The following is a 20,391-nucleotide window of genomic DNA, read 5'->3' as shown; positions in this document are numbered from 1 at the left end:
CATCAAAATCATTCATTAAATAAGGTTAAGCAAAAACAGAGGATACAAAATTACATAAATAATACAGTTCCAATTATGTGAAAATTACATATGTATACACAGAAAAATATTAGGAAGGAAATGCAACAAAAGTGGAAACTATCTTTGGGAAGAGAGATATTAAGTGAGTGTTTAAAGTTCATACCATATGTATTTTCTAATATTCTATAATACACATATTACTTCTATAATGAAAATATATCAAAATATATTAAATATTTAATTGGATTAAGGATTTATGATATAAATATTGTACACATTGATGCCCTTCATAGAGCCTAATGCATTAATGATCTTACAAACTTTTAAAAAATCCTTTGTTGTGTAAGTTTTAATTTTAGACATTTGCATAAAATGCTTAGCAGTTATGCTTAATTACTCTGCAATGAAACGATGATTAGAAAAATTACTAAATGCATGTCAGCCTAATCTTATCTAATTTAAATCAATTAAACCATAACTCCTATTAATATAGGAACAGTCATGTAAATTGTTGATATAAATTGGCCATTGCCTGAAGTCTAAAATGTTAGAGAAGTCAGTTTTGTTAATGAAGTTTTCACTTATATTTCCCTAGAAATAAATTGCCTATTTCCCCAAGAATATAGTTGGTATTTGCTTAATTAAATCTTCCCTTCTGAACTGACCTACCTTGGGGTGGGGTGGGGTGGGGGCGAGTCCTGACCACTCAGCCTCCCAGCCCCAACATCCTACCTTATAATCATTCAACCATGTTGTGAAGTATATGGGATTTATACTTCTGTGTTTCCTCAAGTTACAATAAAAGGGAATGGTAATTTCCTGGACATGAATGCAAATGAATCCCTGTTACCTAGGGGCATGTCCTCTACACAATTCTGGCTAGAGACAGTATACCAAGAAGGGAAAGGGCACTAAAAGGAGAATTTGGGGAAGAATCAAAGAGAGATAGATTCATTGTCCTCCCTCTCCCCCTCCACAACTTCCACTCATAGGTAACAATTTTACTTACGACTATGGAGACCATATTACTTCAAACGAAGAAAATAGTCTGTCAAGTATATTTACTTGGATAATCCAATGTTTGAAATGTCCCCAAATATCAGGTATTTGTGGCCCTGTGCCTATGATGAGCTCCACAAGTATTACTTGGAGGAAAATGCTGTAGAATCACAATTTAAGTTAGTTTCCCAATATGTGTATATATATCGAAATCAGTAAAGTCTGTGGTGAGAAAACCCCTAGGGTTTTAAATTCGTTTAAGGCAGAGCCGGATTTTTTCTTTTCTTTTTTTTTTTTTTTACATTTCTCTGTAACACATTAAGAGTTTGGGTTCTATTAGGGAGCCAGTGTGTTCATGCTGGGAGTTTGTGTTAATCCATTAAGAAGCTTTGTGGCAATTTTATACGAATTAAAACAAAATGTTGCCCAAACCAGAAGCCCACTCCAATAGTTCTCCTGGTGTTTCACGGCTACAGTTTCTTTAAGCTTTTGAGAAGGTCAAACTAATTTTGTTCTTAGTGGTAGTGGAAAGATTTGGAAAAACAAACAGCCTTATAGATCAAACATTTGTAAAGTACTAAGAGGGTATTACTGCTTGGCACTTACTGGTCTCCCTAACTTCCAGGCTGAATGTATAATTCTTGAAATCACTTCAAATTCATTTGAACCAAATATTTAGCTTACCTATAGGATTACAAATAGCCAATTTGAATATACTTTCCCCTTCTGTTTCTCCCTCTTCTTTCCTCCCTCACCCTGCTCTAAAATGACGGAATCAACCACATAAAAACAAAGCCACAAGGTGAATGGCAGTTTCCAGGTTGGGACCTATGGTCCCTTGATACCGTGTTTCTTCGAAAATAAGACCTAACAGGAAAATAATCCCTAGCACGATCTGTCAGGATGACATCCCCTGAACATAAGCCCTAATGCATCTTTTGGAGCAAAAATGAATATGAGACCTGGTTTTACTTTCTGGGAAACATGGTACTAGTCTCTGGCTTGCTTAGTGGCCCATTTCTGCTGAGCGCACTGTACGGAACAAAATAGAACACACTTGCACTTTGGTTTTTAGCATGAAGAGTAGAACAGCATAAGGAACTCTTATTGTTTTTACTGGGCAAGAGCAATGCTTCACTAAAAGTCATAGTAACTTTGGATAATGTTATACAGCTCATAGGTCAGAACTCTCAGTAAATACCAGGCTAAGGAAATGTTTTCTGTTTGGTTCCATTCCTCTGACAGCTATTAGTAAGGCTGTGGGTGGGCTTTCAACAGGGTGTGAATAAGTACACTTATTGTATAAGCCTCACAGCAGAGAGGAAAGGGGAGCAATATGGAATGAAAGAACCTCAGCTCTGATGTTTACCAGCTGAGCAAATGATTTAATCTAAGTTTCAGTTGCCACAGCTATAGCACGTTGTAATAGCACATACCTCAGGGATGACCTGAAAATTACATGAAGATACATTTGTGAATTGAGTAATACATTTTCTGGTTTGAAGTAGGCATTGGATAGTTTACTTTCTCTTTTTTCTGCCGCCTGTCACACGGGGCGGCATGTGGGGTCTCAGCTCTCACTCCCCACATAAGAATGCAGGACATGGTGAGGCCAAAAACGAACACCCATGGAGCCATAGACAGGGGAGTCATACCACTATAGTTTCGCTGGCAGCTGGGTTGGAGACACAGGAAGCAGGAGCCACACGATCCACAACCTGCCGTCCGCTTCTCTGCCAACCAACCTCACTTGCTAGCTGCAATCCGCCGTGCTAACTGCAATCCACTCTTGCTAGCTCAGCCACCATCTTCTTGCTAGCCCCCATTTTCTTGCTAGTGTAGCCATAGCAGTTATATTAGTGGCCAATGGCTCACTGGTTACAGCTGACGGCCAACTAGTCACAGCTGATGGCCATCCAATCACAGTTGATGGCCATTTACTACTTGAGCCAGCACCTTTCCACGTGAGGCCGAGAGCCTGGAAACTGCTCTCCTGGCTCTGTCCCCACACTTCCCACTCCCCAGAAGGTCAGATATGTCACTCAGAAGTTAAAAGTGGTCTAAGAGTGGAATATGAGCCCTGGAACCAGACTGTGGGGATACAGATTGAAGTTCTGCCATTTACTAGCTGTGCCACCTGGGACAAGTTGTTTAAGTATGCACTTCAGTTTCCCTATCTATATAAAGGGGGATATTAATAATTCTTACTTCATTGGGAAAATGAATTTGTAATCTGTTCCTTGTAATTCTGTAGAGCCTTCTGCTATTTCTTGGTATTTTCTATTCCTCCAAGTTAATTTTGCTGTTCCTCTATAGAGGCACTGAAACACATTTAAGCTGTTCCAACATGCGAGCCACTACCGATTGGGTGAGGCACAAAAATCTTCTGGAGATGGTAGGACCCTGGGGAATCATCTAACCTCCCAGACAGAAGCCCCGCCTCTATCTCTGATAGCTGATGGTGTCTAGTCCACGTCCATCTCATCTCTTGGACTATAAACTCCCAGAGATGGCTTATCAAGCTTTCAAGTGTATGCAGGTATTCCCAAATCTATAAACTACCAAAGGTCAACAATCTGCAACCCTTAGGCCAAATCCAGCCCACTGCCTGTTTCTGTAAATAAAGTTTTATTGGAACATGAGTCATAACCATTTGTCTACATATTGTCTATTTCTGCTTTCATACCACAATGGCAGAGTGAAGTAATCATAACAAAGAATATACACCCTGTAGAGCCTAAAATATTTACTATCCGGCCCTTGGTAAAAAAGTTTGCTGACCCCTGATCTACACCATGGATAAAGCCTGATCCATGATTGCAAACGTCTTTATGTTTATAGACCCAACAAGCATTAGATCATGTCTCTGCTCACCTCCATTATTCTGACAATAAATACATAGCACTTGGATCACAGAAGGTGCTCAACAAATATTGATTAATTCTGACTCTTGGGGACTGTGGGATGCTCTTGGCTGCATGTAACAGAAAGTCTGATTCAAACTGCTATAAACAACACAGAAATACATTATATCGCTTAAAGAAGAAGTCCAGAAATGAGGGCGGATCTAGTATTTCAGGATGTTGACAACAATTCTCTGCCATCCTTTTGCCTCAGCTTCACTGGTGTGCTGCCTTCTAAATTCAGCAGCAACCAGGATAACATATTTCACTGAACATGCCCACTGGGAAAGAGAACCTTCCATAAGTTAGGGCTGTATGTCTGAGTGGGTCACCTTTGGTCTCATATCCACCTCCAGACCAGTAATGGTTGCCAGAGTTGAAGATTTCTTATATAGGCCAATACCACAAAGTAGACATTTAGCAGTATTTGTATTTAGGTACAGAAGATCAAATAGAGTAAGGTTCTGTTAATGAGATTTTGGGGGGAGCAGAGACTATGAGTCTGTACTTCTCTGTGTTAGATGGAGTTCTTCCAAAGTTAGAAAAAAATCTAAGACCAACAAAGATGTTTACTTTGTGTTTCCAAATGGTCGGTAATTTTTTCCATTTGCAATCACTGCTGACAGCTCCATTTTTGCGTCAGTTCTTCCCTCTTTCTTCATTGCCTAAGCCATCAATAAATCTAAGTGATCTGCTCTTCACAGAGAACATTTAAAATACTCTTACCCTCTAATAGTCAAAACTATTGTCCAGATATCTCCTACCTCTCCTTCCTATTCGGACTGAAGGAGAAAAATATATTTGAGCCTCTTGCATGAACCTAGAATGCTCTGATAACAGGCAGACAGCTCTCCCAGCCTACTGTTCATGCCTGGAGGTAATTATAAGGCTTCTCACCTGCCTTTGGGTGCAGAGCACCTTTAGGAGCACCTGTCCCACCTTAATTAATGCCACACTTCAGTGGCTTTGTGGACTGTGGAGCACAACTGGGTGACAGGCCTCTAAAATGTTGATTCATTATAACTTTTACACTCTTCCCTTATCCTATTTTCTTTATTTCTAAGGACAACCTACTGAAGTAAATCAATACACAAACAATAAACCCACTGTGTCCCAAACTCCAGTTTACTAACTTTCTAGATTAGTTTCTTCTTTGTAATCATAATGCATAAACAAATTTCTTTGGTTTCCATTTCCTTCTGAAACCTATTAGGAGAATCTGAAGGCAATTTTGTGGTTCACGGTAAACAGCTGAAACACAGTTGACATATATTTGCCAGTATCAAAATCCTTTTCATATTTCAAGACTAAGCTCAACTGTTACCACTTCTTTGAAACGATTCCTTCCATTTGTCTTACATCTTAATCATAATTAACTATGTCTTGCTCTCGTCTCCCACAAAATATCAACCTACACCTCTGGAACATGGTGAAAACAATTATTATAATAGGTAGCACAAAAATTTAGGGGTGCAATAAAATCTGCTACACCATAAATTCCTTGTGTTGATGATTTGGGAGGATATCGAGGAAAAAGGACTAAGTTCCCTGTCTCGTCTGGCAAATCTTCTGGTTGGGTTTTCCAGAAGCTAACTCCGAGATGTAGATATGTGTGCAAGTGATTTATGAAGTAGTCTCAGGAGGAACCTGTAAAGCAGTAGGGGAGGCAGGAGAGGGAAGAGGAGAGGGGCTTAGCAAGTGTGAAGTTCAGCCTCGGTCTGACCCCATGGGGAGCTCTGAAGCAGAAGTTGCATTGCAGAGTCTGTCTTACCTTGAGATAAAGGGTTCTGTACCTGTCAACCATTGGCTTGTGGCTGCCCAGTAGGGACATAACTCAAGTTTACCTGGCACTTGTGGCTCTCTATTCCTATGGGCAACTCCAGCCACCCAAAGGTAGTCCTCTAAAGAAGTCAGCAGGTGCCAGCCCTTAGAAGTAAAGAATGTGGAAACTGGGAGATGAGAGCACAGATCCAACAAGGGACCCTAGAGGATCTGAATGGAGGACTGATAGTGGTCACTACAACTTATAAATCAAGAACCACACAAACCAATAATAGGGCTGATGATTATAGCCAGGAATTGTTGAGTGCTTACTGTATGTCAGCATTGCTCTAAGTTCTTGATGATATGAGCTTATTTAATCCTTACCACAACCGTCTGAGGTAGGTAATGCTATGATTTCTGTTTTGTCTAATGAGGAAACTAGATTTATCTAAGTAAGTTGTGTAAGGTGACACAAAGATTCCACGGTGCAACTAAGATTTCAGTCAACAAGTGTGGGTGTATGATTCAACAGCATGCACTGTAAACACCCTGCCACTGACTTTGGCCTGGCTTCTCAGTACACAAAGCTGTTAAGAGTGGCACAGCCTGAGTCATCCGGCCTGGGCGCATATCTTGGTTAGCTCAGAACAAAATGAGACAAAACATCTAACAGTGCAGAAAAAAACCCGTAAATCCTCAAAACAGTTTACAGAGCCAGAAAATTAACAACTGTATCCTTGATAGCTCTTTTGTATATTATACTATTTGGCTAAATTTCTTTATAGAGAATAAGAAGACAAGGGAAGAATAATAGAGAAAAAGGAAGAGAGGGCATGATAGATTATTATTTAAAGTTATTGAGAATGACAGAAACAAATATCCTGAACAAAGGCTTATTCATTGTACTTTGGCTCTGGTTATTAAATTGTTTTTTCCTAAAGAGAGTGATTTTTAATTCTTTTGAGAATGTCATCAACAACTGGTTATTATGTCATCCCCCATAAACAATATGGAACTTTTTGCAGCACATTAGAAAATTTAGTCACTTTTCATGAATATCAATGCCAAAAATATCATTTGTTTCTTTAAAATCATTAACTGCATTTTCTGCATTTTGTTGTTACCTGAATTCTAGGCATAGAAAAAATACAATAATTTTAATCACAGCCTTTGTTTCTTTAAGATTGGTTGAATATTTTAGAATGACAGAAATGAAAATTCTGTGCTCTGAACTAAGAAATAAGCATCAATCAAGAATATTTCAATGTATTTCCAATTCTAAGGACCTTAGTTCTTTAGATACATTGAATATTTTTGCAACATGTGAAGGCAATCTTATGACAAGTTTTCTCCTCAAGAAAAATAAGCATAAGCCACTGACTGCAGTTTTGGGAAACATATAAGACACAAAAGCTACATGTTGCAAAATAGGCAGTGACTGAGGAGGCAACTCCATTTATTTCTGCTCCTCTATTTAGGGGTAAGATGTAATACCCAAATATATTTAACAAGCAGGACACTACAGGCAGCAACGAATCACGATGGACGCAGCAACCAATCAGAATGATGCTATGACCATTCAGAATAGATGATACAACCAATCAGAATGGATGCTGGCTAAAATATAGGTGAGGTCATATGTGGGGATCAAGCTAAATATCAACCCTATCTACAATTGACGTGAAACTCAATCATGCCCATATTACTCAACTCTCCTCACACAGAAACTTATTTCATGAAATTCAGGTGATTTCTGGGGTACAGTGGGTACTTTTCACTCTCCAGATCCCCTTATTCTCCCAGCTATGGTGGAGGCAGATTCCCAGTGAGACTGACCTGAGAAAGGCATTATAAATAAATAATAGGTAACATTTATTGTGCACTTAGGTACCAGGCACTGCACATTTATTATCTTCCTTAATCCTTACAACAACCACATGACGTGGCTACTATTATTATCCATGTTTTATTGATGAGGAAACCAAGGCATAGAGAAGTTGAGGAACTTACTCAAGGTCATGCAGTTAATACATCCCAGAGTTAGTACTAAAACCTGGAAGTCCTTCCACTTAGCTCCTAGGTATGACATTATTACCAAACGGGAGTTCTCATCAACATTATTATTAGCTAAATTCCATCCTTCCATCTAGCTAAATAATAAAGTCTCAACGATGTTTTCTAATATTTGAACTACTGCTGAGAACCCATGAAGTCATTGACCAATATTTTTCTCCAATGTGATTGCAGTTGGCCCATTTCTGATTCAAACAAACAGAAAGCAGTCAAGGCAGAAAAGATAAATGAATATTACCTTATTCTCTTGTCCTCCACTTTTTTCAAATATTCATCTCTCTTTAAGACTCCCAGGATCATTTCCTTCTCATGATCTAATAAAAATGACAGATTGATGAACTCTGAATTCTTAGACATGGTATTTCAGCAGCAGCTCTGAGTAACAATGGTTGAATCTTCTAGATGAATAGATATCCCCAATTCTGAAGGTCCCCCTGAGCAACCTGGAGTCACTCAGTTGTTTTATGTAGAGTGGTTTTTATAAGGTCTCTGAAGAGCTGCCAATGGTAGTTAGGTATTCTTCCAGGCTACACAGAAAACAGGCTCCAATGGGATTACACTCCAAGAAAGTCATTATTGTTTTAACTGAAAAAGCTCTCCAAAGCCTTTGCTGTGGTGTACAGAGGTAGCAGCTGAGATTCACTAATGATGCTCAACGTTAATCCTCCAGAAAGCTACAGGACAGGAATCAGATCCGCTGGAGCAGAACCTAGAAACTACTGAGAAGGTGGAGAAAACAAAGGAGAGAAAAATTAATTAGGTCATTTTTCCAACAACACTTGTAAGAGTGTCTAATTTTTGAACAGTCATATACTTAATCTAAAAAACAAATTTGAATCAGTAAACATGCATTTACTATATCCATATTGTTTATTACCACAAAATATTTTTTTACATTTAGTAGATTCCAGGTTCTCTATGAAAATCCAGTTTCTTCCATTATAATTAGCTTCCTCTACCATGCTTACAGCTGACCCATGGGTGAATTGGCTCACCTCTTGGGGACACTAAGTGCACAGTCTGGACTGTCCACAACAGGAAAGGTCACTCAAATGGCTCCATCTTCTTCCCCCCACAACTAAGACCATTGATTAAAAAACACTGGTAGCAAAACAAATATGAACCAGTGCTACATGTATCAACCTGAATACAAGGTCTGACAATTAGGTGCGCGAACAATGTTGCTAACCTTTTCTGGTATCAGAGAGATTATTCATTATGAATTTGTACAAACTGCACAAACAGTTAACAAAGTTTACCATTTGGAAGTGCTGAAAAGGCTGCGTGAAAAAGTTAGATGACCTGAACTTTTCACCAACAATTCATGGCTCTTGAATCACGACAATGCACTAGCTCACACGGCACTGTCTGTGAGGGAGTTTTTAGCCTGTAAACAAATAACTGTATTGGAACACCCTCCCTATTCACCTGATCTGGCCCCCAATGACTTCTTTCTTTACCCGAAGATAAAGGAAATATTGAAAGGAAGACATTTTGATGACATTCAGGACATCAAGGGTAATACAATGACAGCTGTGATGGCCATTCCAGACAAAGAGTTCCAAAATTGCTTTGAAGGGTGGACTAGGCACTGGCATCGGTGCATAGCTTCCCAAGGGGAGTACTTCAAAGGTGACTGTAGTGATATTCAGCAGTGAGGTATGTAGCACTTTTTCTAGGATGAGTTCGCGAGCTTAATTGTCTGAGCTTCGTATATCTCAGAAACATCATGTTGAATGAAAAACTCAAGTTACAGAAAAATTCATGCACAATGATAGCATACATATGAAGGAAATAAGTTGCAACGTTATATATAATTTAGGAACACATACAGTTGTAGTATAAATATAAGGAAATTCATGGGAAATTTAGAGAGATGCAATCAGAGAAGAGAACACAGTAACTTCAACTGTATTGAATAATATTTTACTCTCAAGATAGGTGTTTATATCTCATGGTGTACACGGGTGTGAATTATTCTAGGAATGTAGCACATAGGGCAAAATAGGTATTCTAAAACTACCCCCTTGTCAACATCAGAAGTTCACCAGGCCCTGTCCCTCATTCTAACTCGAGCACATGCTTTCCTTGGCTCGGTACCTGAATTCTCTCTGTGAATCCCCTTAATAACAATGACTCTCAGAGTGATCTACCAGGTTTTGTAATTGGGCATCATCCCATAACACTGTCCCTCATCTTCCTCCTAGGTCTGTGAACTACAATCTATATGTAAGCTACACTTGGTTTGCTTGGCTCCAGCCAGGTTTCCAAGTATGACTAGCTACTTACTCAAAGGCTGCTTTGGGTCTCCCAGTAACCATAAGGTTAGGCTTAACCTAAAAATCTCAGGAGATCTAAAAGGATAGGATCTTGTCCAGAGCCTCTCTAACTTTCCAAAGCCCCCATGAGTTTCTTCTATACATTGTACAACAATTGAGAACTTTGCTGAAATGACTCAGAACTGAACTGTTTCCTACAGACCAATAGCCAACCTCCTCTGAGAAAACTGCCCTGGTCTGTCCAGACTTCCCAGATTTACTCCAGGCCTTTTCTCCATCTCCAAAGTCCTAGAAGCAGGAAGGATCCAGAGCCCTAAGATTGACATGAACAGGAAGCAACAAGGTGAAGAACAAAAGGGGCCCTTCAGAAAGGTTAAGGGTTTGGTTTTTGCATCACTGTCAACTGTGGTCTCCTCAGATAAAGAACACCCCTGTGTGTCTTATCTGGTTTCATGCTGAAATGGGAAAGAAAACTACTTGGTAACTCTGTAAATCATTACACCCAGGTTCACTTAAGACATATTTTACGTTTGAAATGTCAGATTTAGAATGTCCTGGCTATTCTACAGAATTGTATTTAGAAATTATTCAAGAGGTTGGGAGCTACAAAAATGCTTGACCTGAATCTTGTGGTCATCCTTGCCTTCAGCTGTAAGTACAAGTCCACCCTCTAAAAATCCAAGGGTCTGCCCTGTGAGGAGAATAAAGGTAGGGTAGTAACACCATGGGGGTAGCAAATGAAGGGGCAGAGAAGATGGGAAATCAAGCAAGGATATAAGAGAAATAAAATTACCCTGTGAGAGTTTAATTAACAAAATTAGCCTTAAATGGATTTTGCTCATCTGAACCAGAATTGCTAGAGCTGATATGTAAATGAGTGGCCAAGGAGATTAAAAGTAGCCAAAACTTTATCAAGAAAATCAGAATGTTTCCTCCAGGAAGCAGGACTGGACTGTGATTATACTTTCATAAGATGGACTCGAATTGATGACAATACAGTCCTCCTAGAGAAACACAGGGTGAAGAGGAGACAGAGAACCTGGGCATAGGTAAAGGAAATCTAAGGAGCGAGATGTCCATCGTACCCTTCCAGTCTCTAACCAAAGCAGAAGCACTCAGGCCTCAGAATGAAAATAACCTGTTTATTTTCTATAGCACATCTTCCACTTCGGCGACGAGGCCTCAGTCTGGCAACTTTTCATGACACTAACAACTCAAATCATACAACTATTTCCTCTTGCTTGAATTTCACTTCTTCCTGGATATTTCTGATTGTAAGTTGGTTTCCCATAAAGCTCTCCCTTCAGCGAGTGGATGTCTAGGTCCTGCCAGTGGAACCCTCTATGTTTGGTTTAGTTTGAATCTGTGTCTTATCTGTTCTCTGTATGCCGACCAAATCAAATTTCTGAGTCTTCGGAGGACCAGCATCCAGGTTGTGATGAAATCACCTAAATATGTACCATTTTTTGATGGCTCTTTTCAGCTACTTCATAGGAACCTCCTAAAGAATCCCTTACCCACTACACACTTTAATCAAGTGAAACAAATGAGAAAAAAATAATGAGTACATTTTATCTAGAGTCAATTCTCATTCTTTTACTAAAATGGGCCCAGTAAAAACACGAGTAAGATTGGAAGGAAGAAGAAATTCATTTTTATTTTATTCTTTAATACCTTCACTTAAACAGATATTTCTCCTTAAACACTACAGATGTGGATTTTTCACTCTTTGGCCAGAAGCCTTGCTGAACTGAGCTAAATTATTTAAAAAGATTACAAGACATAATGGAGGGAGACAACTAAGATGGCACAGTAGGTAATCGTGGTGTTTATCTTCTCTTACAACCACATCAAAATCACAACTAATCTACAACAAAACCATTAGTGACAATCACCTAAAATCAAGCTGAACTGAAGTCTTTCACTCAGGACGTGCAGAAGAAGCCACCTCCAGACTGGTAGGAAGGTCACAGAGGCAGAACGGGCTGGTTCCCCACCCATGTGACCATTAAGGACTGGGAGGGCTATTTCGGCTGTGGAGGTCCCCCCATCTCCAAAAAGAGCGAGAGACCCTATCCCCACCCCAGCCCAGGGTTCCAGTGTCAGGGAGAGAAGTCCCCATAATTTCTGGCTGTGAAGACCGCGCAGATCGTGACTGAGTCAGTGCAGCTGCACTGACAGGCACTCCTCTTAAAGGGATCTCACGCTGACTTACCCACCAATAGAATCACTCGCTCTGAGATCCAGCACTGGGGCAGCAGCTGGAGACGCGGCAGGGACATACAGGGGGAGAACTGAGTTGTCTGGCTTGGGATGGGGGCTGGAGAGGCAGCTTTCTCTTGGATGGGGGAAGCTAGCAGAGGCCATTGTTTCTGTTGAGCTCTCCTCCTTCCCGGCGTGCGAACACAGCCACCATTTCTGAGTCTCTGTTGTTCGTTCGCCACGTCCTGGTGATTGGAAACCCTGCCCCGCCCAACTTTTGGGCACACTCAGGCTGCTTCAGTGGCCTTTTCATACAGACCACCTGCCTTGGCTTAAGCTACAGACTTTCCTAGGATCTCTCAAAGATTCTTGGAACTCAGATAAACAGCATCTGGCTTGAGTGTGTCCCGTACCTTTGGCTGAGCATCCCTAAGCTGGCACTAGAGGCAGCTGGCATTGGTTCGCGGCTTGGCCTCTCAAGGCACTTCCAAGCACAGCATGGGTGGCAGCCATCTGTGAATTTCTTCTGGTTCCCACTGGGTAGCCTGGGTGGGACACGGGCTGTGGCTGAAGTAGACCTACAGCGGATTCCCTCCAAGGTGTTTCTGGGGCTGGCGCCCCCAGTGGCCAAAACAAGCTGGAGCATCGTCTTCAAGTACGACATACCCAAGGGGCAGATAGGGCAGGCACCAGAGTCCTGCTGAGGCAGATCCTGCTCCATAGGGTGGGCCCCTATACCACAACTCTTCCACTGTAGTCATGGCCAGTCCTCATGACCAGTGAGCCCAAGGGTCAGTCCCTCACATTGATATGCAATTATCAACCAAGGCTCAACTACAAGAGGAAGGCACACAGAACCCACACAAGGGACACATCTGGAGTGCATGGCTCAGGTGACCAGAAAGACTGTGCCACTGAACCCAATAGCACACCTAATACATAACGCCACTCTACCAAGACCAGAAGACATAGCAACCCTACCTAATACATAGAAACAAACACAGGGAGGCAGCCAAAATGGGGAGACAAAGAAACATGTCCAAAATAAAAGAACAGAAGAAAGCTCCAGAAAAAGAACCAAGTGAAACGGAGATAAGAATGTAACAGACACAGAGTTCCAAACACTGGTTATAAGGATGCTCAATGATCTCAGGGAGAACTTCAACATAGAGATAGAAAGCATAAAAATGGAGATGGAAACCATAAAAAAGAACCAGTCAGAAATAAAGGATACAATAATGGAAACAAAGAATATATTACAGGGAATCGACAGTAGATTAGATGAAGCAGAGGATACAACCAGTGACGTAGAAGATAAGGTAGCGGAAAACACCCAATCAGAACAGCAAAAAGGAAAAAGAATCCAAAAGATTGAGGAGAGTTTAAGGGGCCTCCGGGACAATATGAAGCACACCAATATTCACATTATAGGGGTACCAGAAGGAGAAGAGAGAGAGCAAGGAATTGAAAACCTATTTGAAGAAATAATGACAGAGAACTTCCCTAACCTGGTGAAAGAAATGAACATACAAGCCCAGGAAGCACAGAGAGTCCCAAACAAGATAAACCCAAAGAAGCCCACAACAAGATACATCATAATTAAAATGCCAAAGGTTAAATACAAAGAGAGAATCTTAACAGCAGCAAGAGAAAAGCAGTTAACTACAAGGGAGCCCCATGAGACTGTTAGCTGATTTCTCAACAGACACTTTGCAGGCAAGAAGGGAGCGGCAGGAAATATTCCAAGTGGTGAAAAGCAATGACATACAACCAAGATTGCTCTACCCAGCAAGGCTGTCATTTAGAATTGAAAAACAGATAAGGAGCTTCCCGGACAAGAAAAAGCTGCAAGAATTCATCACCACCAAACCAGTATTACAAGGAATCTTAGAGGGACTCCTTTAAGATAGGAGGGGGGTTAAGGATGGGTGAAAGGGGAAGGGATTAAGAAGTACAAATTTGTTGTTATACAGTAGTCATGGGGATGTAGGGTATAGAATAAGGAATATAGTCAATAATATTGTAATAACTAGGTATGGTGACAGACAAGTACTAGAGCTATCAGGGTGATAGATGGAAATGGGGTTGGGGGCAGGGTAAAAAGATGAAGGCATTAAGAAACACAAATTGGTAGTTAATACACTATGGGAAATATAATCAACAATGTTGTAAAGATCATGTAAGGTGCCAGATGGGCACTGGACTTATCAGAGGGATCACGTCATAGACTGTGTAGATGCCTGACCAATGTGCTATACACCTGAAGAGCTGAAGGAGAATAATACTGAATGCCAACCAGAACTAAATATATAGGTATATATGGTGTTTCCCCCAAAATAAGACCGGGTCTTATATTAATTTTTTCTCCAAAAGACGCATTAGGGCTTATGTGCAGGGGATGTCATCCTGAAAAATCATGCTAGGGTTTATTTTCTGGTTAGGTCTCATTTTTGGAGAAACACGATATAGTCATGGGATGCGAAGTACAACATAGGGAAGATAGTTGATGGTACTGTAACAGCTAATATAAGATGTCAGAGGGGTAGCTTTGGACAGTTCACTAACTGCTGAGCATCACAAAAGATACTATAATCAAAAATTTTCATAGCGGCCCGGCCTGGTGGCTCAGGAGGTTGGAGTTCCGTGCTCCTAACGCCGAAGGCTGCTGGTTTGATTCCCACATGGGCCAGTGGGCCCTCAACCACAAGGTTGCTGGTTCAACTCCTAGACTCCCACAAGGGATGGTGGGCTCCGCTCCCTGCAACTAAGATTGAACATGGCACCTTGAGCAGCTGAGCTCCCGGATGGCTCAGTTGGTTGGAGCGCGTCCTCTCAACCACAAGGTTGCCAATTTGACTCCCGCAAGGGACAGTGGGCTGTGCCCCCCGCAACTAACAATGCCAAGTGGACCTGGAGCTGAGCTGTGCCCTCCCTAAAATTGAAAGGACAACAACTTGACTTGGAAAAAAGTCCTGGAAGTACACACTGTTCCCCAATAAAGTCCTGTTCTCCTTCCCCAACAAAATCTTTAAAAAAAAATTTCATAGCATCACACAGAGACACAAGACTTTTAAAAAGCATCTATTTTGAGTAATTGACACTTAAAAGTAATAGGGGTTGATACTTTAATCAAAGAAAAGGGTATATCTAAATATATCTCATTAAGGGGTACTTGAAATGCAGCTTTAAAAATGGAACATTTCTGAAAGTGCTCTTAGGATGAAATTAGTAAGAATGAAATTAATTTGCTCTTTGCCTGTTACTGTGTGACAACACAACAGTTCGGGAGATTTTCAGTACACTCAGAGGGATGTTTAGGATGCTTAGAATACAAGCTAAACAGAGTATGCAAAAATTCTCTTGGGAGTGCCTTTCAAATAGATGAGCAGGCAAGGACTGCCAAAAGGTGAGAAGTACCAGACAGTAGAAGATGCTGTAGGGAGAGAAATAGTTTTTGCACTCTAAACCCCAAGCTGAAAGACTCAAGAGCAGATGCTATGGAACTGCAGGCACTGCTTTTCAATAGAGAAGTTTATTCTCACATGGGCAGCTCTGTGTGGCACATGCCACGGGAGTGCAGTAGTTGATTTTTTTTTATATTCCACCATGGGATGGATTCTCTGAACAATAATACAAAGGTCAAGTAACAATACTATCAGCTTTATAGTGATGCTCCGTGAGGAGAACCCTCAAAATATTCTACCACAATAACAACCCACACTTACATGACTCAACGAATCCTTATGACGCCTCACAAAATAAACTGTAATACCTCCATCGTGGAGATGAGAAAATTGAGGCATAGAGATGTTAATTAAGATGCCAAAAGTTACCTGTTTTGTAATTCAGAGCACTCTGGTTTCAGGGACCCTACAGTTAGCCATTAGATCTGACTGCCTCTCAGTGCCCCCACAGAACAGTAGCCCACAAGCTGTTATCAGATACTCAATGGAATCTTTAAACATTAATTAGTCCAACAAAATTTTGGATATATGTAGTGAAACCAAACAAAATATTTTTTCTTCTACAGAACTTCTCAGAGTCTTTAATGTTCTACTGTTCACTGCGAATTCTCACAGAACCCTCTGTTTGGAAAAGAATACTTAAAATTATTGATTCTTACCTTAGCATCATGTATTTCGGGGTTTTTAAAAAGACTTACTTATCTTTAAAAAATTGGTTAGGAGAAAACCTAAATAAATTCAAAAGAAAAAGATCTGAAAGAAATATTAGAAGATATACTTGTATTATATTTAGTAGTTCCCCTAAATGCTTTTTAACTACCAAGACCTATAACATTCTATACTTCCCCCCAAACAGCTTCACAGAATAGACCATATATAAATTTAAAATATCTGTACAAAGGAAGCAACTTCAAATAAATTTAAAAGAAACATGAGACAGGCTGGGAGAGTAAGATTGTTCCGTATAAAGGAGGAAAAGGATTAATAATTAGAAAATACAAAGAGCTCCTACAAATTACAAGAAACTAAACCATTAAAATAAGGGATAAAAAATAAGAAAAGGCAATCGATGTAAACATGAAAAGATGCTCACTTAGCCTACCATTTATGTAAATATAAATTACAAGGAGAAAATGTCTTAGATTTCCCATTAGATTATGAAAATGTAAAAAAAAAAAATCCTTATCATCCAGGGTTTGGTGAGTGTGTATGGAAATGGGCGTGCTCATGTCCCATTGGTGAAAGTGGAAGTAAGTTCAACCCTTAGTTGAGAGAATTCTCCTTGGGTCTCTTTCGTATCTATGCATCTTCCAAGGATGTTTGTTTAGTGACTAGCATTGAAAGACACAGTGTCTCTCTCTGGAGGAAAGGGCAGATTTGCTTAAGATTTGTTTAATAAAGTCTCTCTCCAGGACAGAGGACAGATTTGCTTATAACCACTGTAAAAAGTTTGGGTTCCCTAAGTTCAGGGTTCCTCAGCTGTTACACAAACGCACTGATACACAATTTCCACCTATGCCCTTGGGGGCAAAGGGAACCAATGCAAGCATGTAGCTCATGAGACTTGCCATGCTATGAGTAAAAGTCCACGGTGTCTGACCGAGGAGTAGCATGTCTTCCACCATCACACATAAAACTATGACAAGCCTACTGATTAGCTTTAAATTAGCATAAAATTTCAGAGCCTTTATAATTCTTCTCACCCTTTTCAGAGGATGTGTTGAGTCTTTCAAAATTGGCCAAAGGGTACAAAGTTTCAGTTATGCTAGTAAGTCCTAGAGATCTACTATATAGCATGGTAATCATAGTTAACGATACTGGGCTGTATACTTAACATTTTGTTAAGTGTCCTAGTAAGTAAATACATAAGGCAGGAGAAACATTTTGGAGGTGATGGATGTTTATGGTATTGATTGAGGTGACTGCTTCATAGCTGTACACTTGCCTCCGAACTCACTAAGTTGTATATGTTAAATATGCACAGCTTTTTGTGTGACAATCATAACTCAATTAAGTTTTTAAAATTAAGCTTTCCATGTTTTGACCACTTGTAAGACTCTTTCAAAAAAGTTAATATCTGTGTGTATATGTGAGGATAATATATAGATACTCAATGTAGCATAATTATCAAGGGTGAAAATTTTGAAACAGCCTGAAGTTACAGCAATACCATGGTGCCATAAAATGAGATATTTAAAAATATGCAACAGTTTAATAAAATCAGCTAATGAGTGTCAAAAAAACAAAAATATGTACCGACATGGAAATATCTAAGCTACATTGTTAGTTGAAAATCGGAAGATTTCTATGCTTTTAAATGCATATGCAACTAATGCAATGCAATTAATGTGTTTAAATATATGTACGAAGTCTGCCAATTAAGTTCGCGAACTCACCCTAGAAAAAGTGCTACATACCTCATTGTTGAATGTCACTATGGTCACCTTCGAAGTACTCCCCTTGGGAAGCTATGTACTGACGCCAGTGCCTGCTCCACCTTTCAAACCAATTTTGGGACTCTTTTTCTGGAATGGCCATCAGAGCTGTCGTCGTATTACCCTTGATGTCCTGAATGTCATCAAAATGTCTTCCTTTCAATACTTTCTTTATCTTCGGGTAAAGAAAGAAGTCATTGGGGGCCAAATCAGGTGAGTAGGGAGGGTGTTCCAATACAGTTATTTGTTTACCGGCTGAAAACTCCCTCACAGACAGTGCTGTGTGAGCTGGTGCATTGTCGTGATGCAAGAGCCATGAATCGTTGGCGAAAAGTTCAGGTCGTCTAACTTTTTCACACAGCCTTTTCAGCACTTCCAAATAGTAAACTTGATTAACTATTTGTCCAGTTGGTATAAATTCATAATGAACAATCCTTCTGATGTCAAAAAAGGTTAGCAACATCGTTGCAACAAGTTTGCGAACTTAATTGTCAGACCTCTAGCCTGAAAATCAGCCATTAGTTAGAAAATCTAAAGTTGTCATTGACCAAGACCAAAGGAAAGAATAGTTCAAGATGGATATGTGAGAGGAAGCTCTACAGTAGAGGTTATGATGCAGGAGACCACTTGAAGCCTGGAGAATTTTGAAGAATCATGTATGTTCTAGCATGAGTGTAGTTTAGATCCTTTTCACAAGAGTTAAAGTAAGCTCAAAGGAGTCCTTTTCAAAAGAGTCAAAGTGTTGGAAAGTAAGGAGAAATGTCTTCAGACATATGAAATGCATGGTAAGATAGCTCTTGCCTGAACAAATACCTTAAATGTTAAGTAGTTTGAAGGCTGATGTAAGCAGATGCAATACTCTACCCAGAAGTTTGGCTAACTGCCATACAACCCCAATTAATCAAGCTCTCTAAATGGATTGCAAATGTCTTCCAAAGTCTTATTGGCATGACCTAGCTGAGAAGACACTAGATCCTTTGTGGAAACTCAGTTTGCAAGCCCAGGAAGATCTATTTTTAAACTACACTTGAAATTGACTATCACCTTCCCAGATCTCTCTTCTAGAGGGGGCGTTATCCATAAATACAGCCAGCCTTGCTGCTCCTCCTACATAATTAATATTCCTTTCAGTCTGATTGGTGATGTCATGTCTGACAAATGCAGCAAGGAACTGTGATAAGGAGAGTAAGATAAGCAACATTTATGCTCCTCAAAGGTCGTCTTTCACCATGATCTACAATAGGGGGTTGACAAACGCTTTTTATTAAGGGCCAGCCAGTAAATATTTTAGGCTTTTTGTTACAAAAGGCAAAATCATGGCTATTCTGTAGATACTTATATAACAATAGAGAAAACAAATGTATACATATATTTTACTGACAAAATTCAAACTATTGTAATATGATTAAATGCAGTTTTTCTTTTCTTTCTTTCATCTTTTTTTTTTTTTTAACACACATCTACTAATGAGAAGAATGGAGTTTTACCACAATGAGATATCACCCCACCCCAGTCAGAATGGCTATCATCAACAAGACAAATAGTAACAAGTGTTGGAGAGGCTGTGGAGAAAAAGGAACCCTCATACACTGTTGGTGGGAATGCAGACTGGTGCAGCCGTTATGGAAGGCAGTGTGGAGGTTCCTCAAAAAATTACGAATAGAATTACCATATGACCCAGCAATCCCTCTCCTGGGTATCTACCCAAAAAATCTGAAAACATTTATCCATAAAGACACGTGTGCTCCTATGTTCATTGCAGCTTTGTTTATGGTGGCCAAGACATGGAAACAACTAAAGTGTCCTTCGATAGATGAATGGATAAAGAAGCTGTGGTATATATTCACAATGAAATACGATTTGGTGAAGAAAAGATGAAACAGTACCATTTGTGACAACATGGATGGATCTTGAGATTATAATGCTAAGCGAAATAAGTCAGAGAGAAAAGGTAGAGAACCATATGATTTCACTGATATGTGGTATATAAAACTGAAAACAAAAGAACAAGACAAACAAATGAAGGAATAAAAACTCATAGACACAGACAATAGTTTAGTGGTTACCAGAGGGTAAGGAGGGTGGGGGGTGGGAGATGAGGGTAAGGGGGATCAAATATATAAATATATGGTGATGTAAGGACAACTGACTCTGGGTAGTGAACACACAATGGGATTTATAGATGATGTAATACAGAATTGTACAGCTGAAATCTACGTAATTTTACTAACAATTGTTACCCCAATAAACT

General features: G+C 39.9%; 1 protein-coding gene across 8 annotated transcripts in view; it reads right to left on the bottom strand.

Annotated features, from left to right (window-relative positions):
- The window catches only part of SYTL5 (synaptotagmin like 5), a 212,506-nt gene that overhangs the window by 91,357 nt on the left and 100,758 nt on the right, over positions 1-20,391 (bottom strand). For 7 of the 8 annotated variants that reach the window (XM_088794824.1, XM_019747829.3, XM_088794825.1 and 4 more), the window contains exon 2: positions 7,999-8,479. In XM_088794824.1, the coding sequence (XP_088650950.1) occupies positions 7,999-8,117 (119 nt within the window). In that variant the 5' untranslated portion in view covers positions 8,118-8,479. The remainder of the gene's footprint in view (positions 1-7,998; positions 8,480-20,391) is intronic. The other variant, XM_074323685.2, reaches the window with a different exon arrangement.

The sequence above is a fragment of the Rhinolophus sinicus genome, chromosome 18, assembly GCF_057876585.1.
Source record: "Rhinolophus sinicus isolate RSI-liver-muscle chromosome 18, RSI-T2T, whole genome shotgun sequence".
NCBI classification, from domain to species: Eukaryota; Metazoa; Chordata; class Mammalia; order Chiroptera; family Rhinolophidae; genus Rhinolophus; species Rhinolophus sinicus.
The sequence above is the reverse complement of the archived record's forward strand: the minus strand, read 5'-3'. Positions and strand labels throughout refer to the sequence as shown.